Raw genomic sequence first — 7,563 nt, 5'->3', positions numbered from 1 at the left:
GCTACATGAGTTTTAAAATATCGGATATCAGCCAAAATCCCAATATCGTGCATCCCTAATTGATATAGTTTAGTGGTTTCTAGTATTTTGTAGGGCTTTCAAGACAGAATTTAGTGACAGATTTATAATACAAAATATTTTGCTGGTAGTTTTTATCGTCGTTTATCGTTACAGTGATAAATAAGAGAAATTATCGTGATACATTTTTTAGTCCATATCGCCCATCCCTACTCACCAGTGCGACAATTTCTTGTTTTGTGGGAAAAAAGAGAAAAGAACTGAAGGAAAAGAAGTTTCCCTCAGCTTCAGCACCAACTATTGCAGAGCTGTTCCTCCCCAGCTGTTTCTGTGCACTGCCGGTTAGCTGGCCTATATCGGTACAGACATATTCTCAACTTCAATTTTGCGACACAATCTTCCCACTTGCAAACAAACATATTAATATTTCAACCTGTAAAGCAGACACTGTTTATGCTCTTAAGACTTTGCTTAAAAGTTTCCTTTTTAATAAAGCTTCTAGTTAGAATGGTTCAGGTTCTCCTGAGCTATCTCTGTAGTAATGCTGCTATAGGCTTAAGCTGCTGGAGGACATCATCGCCTCTAAGTTGTTCTTTCCGCTTTTTCTCATAGTAGCTTCATCTGGTCTGTTCCTGTTTGACTGTGACTCCATCCTGGAGAAAAATATCAGCTGTGCTGCTGCCGTCAACATCTGAAGAGTTGGGTCTGTTTTTCAGTGCTTAGTCCCATTTCTCTCCTAGACGTGGCGACAGGCTCAGCTTTTACTGTGACTACTGTAACTGGAAGTGCTCTCTTTCATCCCTTTGACATGAAAAATGGCTCTGAGCTGCTTAACTGTTTCTTTCCCAGACAGAGCCACATGTGGGGTTCAGTTACTATTAATCTTTCTAACATAGAAAGTATTTATAGATCAGTGCCTCTTTCTCTTATATCTGTTCTTCCGTCTCCTTGAACCCGAGTCGGCCTCGGCAGACGGCCGCTCACACTCAGCCTGATTCTGCTGGAGGTTTCTTCCCGTTATAAGGGAGTTTTCCTCTCCACTGTCGCTGCATGCATGCTTGGTGTGAGCTTTTGCTTTCAAATCAATGACAATGTGGGCAAACATCACTGTTGAGCTGAATTCATGCCCCGCCCTCCTCTGAGTATAGGGGAGAGTGTCTCCCAACCTGGAGACAGGTGCAGATAATTAAGCGATCAGTTGGGAGATGTTCACTCACTAAGCAGCAATGAGCACTATGAGGGTGCCTGGGTGAATGCACTGCAGGAAAGTTTGTTCCAAGGAGAAGGAGCCAGTGAGCCACAGATTATTTGAATATTTAGATTGAAATGTTAAATTATTAAGAAAAGTAAAAATAAAAAAAGAAAAAGAAAGAGGAATCATTTAAAATATATTTGAGAAAGTAAATTAACACTAGAATGTTAAAATGTATCACTGAATAATTCTTTGAATATGTTTGATTTTGAGTTTAAATCTTATATTTTGTTTCAGGAACAATTTTGTTATTTAAAGGATGTTAATCATTGTGTTTTCTGTTTATATTTAAAGGTTTTTCACCTACTACTACTGCTGCTGCTACTACTATTGTTGATTGAACTTTCAAATAAAAGAGAAAAAAGGAAAGAATCAACTTTGGTTGTTCTGAGTGAAATCCTGTGAAATCTCTGGAAGCAAGCTGCCTTTTCAAATGGGGGAAACCTGCAGTTTAAATACCAAACAAAAAAGTGTGAACCACTTGAAAATCACTGTCTCTTCATGCTCTTCAATGAAGAACGAATCTTCCAAAGTCAATGGCTGGATGCGATCTGCCTGCTCACACTGTACATCTAAAAACTACGTTGGACTCAGCTCCGCAGTGAGATGGCGCTACTCGGACTCGTCTATCCGGAAGCCAAACAAATAGAAGGGGAATTTGAAGCTCACTAGCGTGAAACGCGCTGCCTTGGCAATTTGTGCAATTTTGTGCTGAAAGCCCTAAAAGGCTAGCCTCGTGAGACCATCCTGATCTCGCGAGCTTTCAAGGTTTCACTCGCAGATCAGTCTGGCTACTTTCCGTTAAAGAAAATTTGGAGCCGTTCACCAAACGAACGTCCAATCAGCGTTGGCTTTGAGGCGGGTTGAGGTGTGACGCAACGAGAAGCGCGACAATTCAGTCTAAAGAACATGGCGGCTTCAGCCGATGAAACTAGCGTTAGCGTGGCTATTGAGCAAGTTTTATCGGAATTACAGAGTATTTCTTCACTGAAAGAAGAGCAAAACACTGCTCTGGAGGCTTTTCTCAGAGGAAAAGATGTTTTTGCTCTTCTCCCGACTGGTTTCGGCAAGAGTAGCCTGGCTTGTGGTTTGTGTTTTCGTCGTCGCTCTGTTAGTACGTCATATGCTTCGTTGATCTGATTGGTTTATTTGGCCCGTCTATCACCAACATAGGCCAATCAGCTAACCAGTACTTTTGCCCCTTCCCAAAATTACTTCAACGGAAGGTTTCCAGATGGATATGCGGAGAAAATCCATCTGGCAGAGTCAGGTTACTAAAAGGCGACAACATATTTGGATAAAAACATGAACAAACGTGGATACTACGGCCATTTCACTCATTGCACCTCCATCATGCTTCTGTGTTTTCATCTGAGAGGAAGAACAAGAAGAATTCTTGTTTGCGCTCTGATCGATTTGCCCACGACGGCCGACTGAATTTCAAACACAATTGATTTTCTCCCGACCTTTCGATTCCTGATCGGGAGGCAGTCATTAGAGGCTGATCGCCCCTCGTTACCCCCTGTACACTACATGACGTACGATCTGAAAGTCGGCCTGATCGAAAAATTCTCGCACAGTTGGAAAGTCAGCCTGAAAAGGGCAAAAAATCTCACAGTGTATGAAAACTCTTTACCAATCCGTCTAGGGAATTTTACTCAACAGGCTCTGTAATGTGCCTTAAATCAGGCATCCCCAACCTCGGTCCTCGAGGCCCGCTGTCCTGCAGGTTTTAGAGGTTTCTTTCCTCCAGCACAGCTGATTTTAATTGAAAGCTGATTAACAGGCTTTTGTTCTACTGCAATCATTATAACCAGCTGTGCCAAAGCAGGGAAACCTCTAAAACCTGCAGAACGGCGGGGATCGAGGACGGTGATGCCTGCCTTATTGCATGTGTGCGGCACACAGGTGCTACATAAAGCAACTGATCTGAATTGAAAGAGAAGGACAGCACTCACCTGCGTCGTTTTCCCTGCGATCCACCTCATCATACACATCCATAGCTAGTTCTTCAAACAACCGGTTGTTCAGCTGCAACACAGACAAACAATTTGCTAATAAAATAGAAAAGGTCCAAAGGGAACATTTTAGAAGGCCTGAATTACTAGCAGACCACAGTTCTGCACAGATGGATCTCAACAAGACAAGATTCAATCTGGCAAGGAAGCAAAAAAAACTTGCCTCATCATAACAAAATGTTTAACGTTTTAATCTTCAGATTAGATTCTTTATCCTATAGCTGCAATATCCTGTTCTTTCCTTACATTTGGGCATCAAAGGATATGAAACGTTTTCTGTTTCAAGGTGAGTTTCTATTACTTATTTCAATTCATTAAACACCAACATGAGATGTTTTGTAAATTAGAATATAAAAAAAAAAAAAACTACCCAATTTGTGAAAATCCAGATGCTCGTCTTAAAATAGCTCAATGCGTGTGGAAATATTTGCACATGTCAGCTTTTACCCACCAGGATAGAGCTTCAGATAGTTTTCCCATCCTAAATCGATAGGAATATTATTGCAGCACTATTTTGTCTTTTTAAAGAAATAGAAACAATTGTTGTAGTAGCATCTAGAAAAAAAAAGGTGTTGTTGATCTAATGTCAATGATTTAAAAAGGTAATTATAGAGAGCCAACTGTAAATGTTCGAGCTGTAACTGAAACATACCGCTTGCAGCTTCTTCTTGGCAGCCTTGGCAAGTTCAGAGAGGTCAAGACTAAATTAAAATAAAACAACGACAAAAACAAACAGTCAAACAGCGCGCACGTGAGGACAGGAAATACAAAGACAGCGGCCATTCAGAGGACAACATGAAAATAGAGAAGAGAGTAAGAAGTTAGGAGAAAGCATCAGTGTGCATCGAGGACCGGATCCTTTAGCTCTCAGATCAGTGGTTTAGAGCAGACTCTAACCAAGCCTTCAACTGTTCTCAGTTTATTGTCCCACGATGGGGAAACTGATTTCTGCGTTTAATCCATCTCTTTGGGAGCAGTGGGCTGCCATTTAGTGGCGCCTGTGGAGCAGTGTGGGGTTAAGGGTTTTGCTCAGGAATAGGGGTGTAAATCACATCCATTATGGCGATTCGATTCAGTATCGATTTCCTGACCCAACGATTCGATTATTTTTCGATATTCAAGAATACACCACGATACGATTCAAATATATATATATATATTTTTTTTAACACCTTAATAGCTAGACAATGTTTCAAATTTGAAATAAATCAATGAAAGCTGTAATATCGTTATGCTTTTTTTTTTAGAAACAACAGCAAATAACAGAAGTAGAGAAGTTGTACTCCACATATTCCTATTAAAACCTCATTCACTGAAAAATAATAATACCGCTGCGTTACAGATTCTGAAAGGCTTTGCATCAAAAAATGCTGCACATAATCAGTGCAATGAGTGCAATGCAATACCTCGGCTCCAGACGTCCCGCCCCCTCCACAGACGCTCCGCTGCTCCTCTCCCAAATTGTAGCTGACGGCAGACAGGAGGCCGGCTTGTTTTGTTTTTATGACCGAAATTGCAGAAAACAACTCGTGAAGTTTGACCCGCTAGAAAAGCGAGGTGCACGAGAACGCTGGGAACCTTTTTCCACCTGGATCTCCGCTCTTTTTGGCCCTCATGTCCCTCCGTCGTCGGACTAAACTCGCCCCCACTTCCTCCAGTTGGATCCCCATCCTGTGGGGATCCAACTGGGTAGTTGCAACCTTCTCAGAGCACAAGAGTATCGCTCTATTCACTAGGCCAACACTCCACCTTACCAAGTATTTTGTATATTGTGTATATTTTCCAAATAAATCCCAGTCGCCATCATGTGACGGGGCCTCGTTAATAACCTGGAAGCTGATTGGCTGACTGCACGTAATAGTTGTTAATTTGTTTCATAAAAGAAGGCTCTCAGTAGCCTTCAATTGTGCTTTTTAAGTAGCTTTACATGAGCAAAAGAAAATGCACTGGAAAAAAACAAAATCTAGATAAGTAATTTTATCTTAAAATATTCTTGGATTGAGGAGGTAAAAGAGACATTTTGCCAATGGAACAAGACAATTTACACTTAAAATAAGAAAACACAATTACATTGTCTTATTTCAAGTGCATATTATCTAATTATCTTATTTTAAGAGTAAAAATACTCATTCATTTGGCTCATTTCTCATTTAACTACTCAAATTAAGGGTAAATACACTTAATTTAAGACATTTTCACTTATCTCTAGATTGTTTTTGCAGTGTGAAGACCTTTTTTTAAAAAAGAAAAACAAAAAACAAGGCTTCAATCAAATTAATGTATACGTTTGGATTTTAAAGTTAAAAACTTTTGAAAGCTTTGAAGTACTCCATGGAAACAACATGGATGTGCTGTAGTGGATCCTGTATGGAGTCTAGGATCAAAGATTATAACAAAACATTTTCTCCCAAATACGTTCAAAATCTTTAATAGTTAAACTTCTCAGCAGTTTTCAATTTTTAATCCAGAAAAATCCCATAGAAAGTTTACAACTTTAGAAATATGTAAAATTTCACAACCCTATTTCCAAACAAAGTTGTCAATCTGCATATCAGTCATTGTCTTTACAAGAAGGTCAGTGATTTCTTAGCAGTTTTTTTTAACTGCTTAGATTTTATCTCATCTTTTTCCTGGTGATTAAACTTGGATTTGTGATTAAACTTTAACCAGTCCTGTATGAAAAATTATAGAATTTAAGAACTGATTTTATAGATGTGCCGTCTTCCAGATTAGGAATTCTAAGCACAGTCTTTTTTTAGAGGTTTCCTATAACAATAACTCATTTATAAAACCAGCAGAAATGTTTTAATTTCTCTTTTTTTTTTACTTTAAATTGATTAATTCTGGTGAAGAATGCAGACAAATGAAAGACTGGAGAAGAAGCTGTTGAGGAGAGTAAAGATACCTCTGTGTCGGGCACTTAGGACGAGCTCTGGCTCCACCAAGCGCAGCGAAAAGGAAGAGGATAGAGGAAGAGTGAGAAAAAGGAAGAAACAGAGAGAAAGAAGGGGAAGACAAGCCACATGAAAACAGCTTTAATAGTTATAATGAGGAACCCGTCCACCAGAACAGAGCAGACAGGAGGAGGTTAGATGGCGGCTCAGAAACAGGACTCACATCTAAGATTGGCTGGGTTATTATTTTTTGTTTTGTTTTCAACAACAAAAAATTGTCAGAAATTTGGTACCAACTGTTTTAATAAACCTTCAGGTTTCAAATAGATCTAATTCTATACATGCACTCTGGCGACACCATGTGGTAAGAGCATTGAACCGCATCACTTTTTAAAACTTAAAACATTGGTGGGTTAGGTAGCTCTAAGTACTATTACAGATATACTTCATGTTACCTGTCAGTTTAAAACATAAACAAATGATGTCACTTTTCATACCTGTCCGCCATTTGAGGAATGATATAGTGGCCATTTTTGTGATCTAAAAAAAGAGGAAAATAGGAAATTTGTCAAAAGGTGAAAAATATATAAAACAAATTATTTATCTGTGGATTTATCTGCTTAGCGTATCAGAGAATATGATCAAAACTCTGTTGTGGCAAACTTTTATTTAGTATTTGGATTGGTACTTGGTGTCAGCGAGCCTTAATGTCAGCACTTTTACTTTGGGGAAAAAAATTTAAAAAAAAACACCTCCACAACCAAACCGTACGGAAAAGGATTAGGGCCACTGAAAAAAAAAAAAAAAGTTAACTGATTTTTAAATTTTATTTCAGTTTAATATGGGAAAAAAGTCAGACTTCTAACTTTTTTCTCAGAATTCCGACTTTTTTTCAGATTTCCGACTTTTTTCTCAGAATTCTGACAGCTAACAGACATGTTAGCATCAAGCCATAGCCATGTCTGTTTTAGAGACTAGCTCTCTTGTTTTAATGACCTTCTGCTCCTCCATTAATGAGGGGAACCCTCGGGCACGTAGAAAGTTCCCTAATTCCGTCATTTTCCACCTGGCCCTCTCAGACAACTCACATCTTTGTCAGTAAAGCTGAGAGCTCCACATCTCTTCCTTCATGGTGCCAATCTACATTAAGATCCAAAATTCTGAGAAAAAAATCCGAATTTTGAGAAAAAAGTCAGAATTCTGTGATTAAAATCAGAATTCTGTGATTAAAGTCAGAATTCTGAGAAAAAAAGTCAGAATTCTGAGATTAAAGTCAGAATTCTGAGATTAAAGTCAGAATTCTGAGAAAAAAAGTCAGAATTCTGAGAAAAAAAGTCAGAATTCTGAGAAAAAAAGTCAGAATTCTGAGAAAAAAAGTCAG

At 38.9% G+C, this 7,563-nt stretch overlaps 1 protein-coding gene across 3 annotated transcripts in view; it reads right to left on the bottom strand.

Annotated features, from left to right (window-relative positions):
• git1 (G protein-coupled receptor kinase interacting ArfGAP 1) overlaps positions 1–7,563 on the bottom strand; it is a 44,398-nt gene that overhangs the window by 18,544 nt on the left and 18,291 nt on the right. For 2 of the 3 annotated variants that reach the window (XM_015395753.1, XM_015395751.1), the window contains exons 8-11: positions 6,680–6,722; positions 6,194–6,220; positions 3,941–3,989; positions 3,229–3,301 (exon numbers count right to left, since the gene is read on the bottom strand). In XM_015395753.1, the coding sequence (XP_015251239.1) occupies positions 3,229–3,301; positions 3,941–3,989; positions 6,194–6,220; positions 6,680–6,722 (192 nt within the window). The remainder of the gene's footprint in view (positions 1–3,228; positions 3,302–3,940; positions 3,990–6,193; positions 6,221–6,679; positions 6,723–7,563) is intronic. The other variant, XM_015395752.1, reaches the window with a different exon arrangement.

Source organism: Cyprinodon variegatus, unplaced genomic scaffold (assembly GCF_000732505.1).
Source record: "Cyprinodon variegatus isolate N-32 unplaced genomic scaffold, C_variegatus-1.0 Scaffold759, whole genome shotgun sequence".
NCBI classification, from domain to species: Eukaryota; Metazoa; Chordata; class Actinopteri; order Cyprinodontiformes; family Cyprinodontidae; genus Cyprinodon; species Cyprinodon variegatus.
The sequence above is the reverse complement of the archived record's forward strand: the minus strand, read 5'-3'. Positions and strand labels throughout refer to the sequence as shown.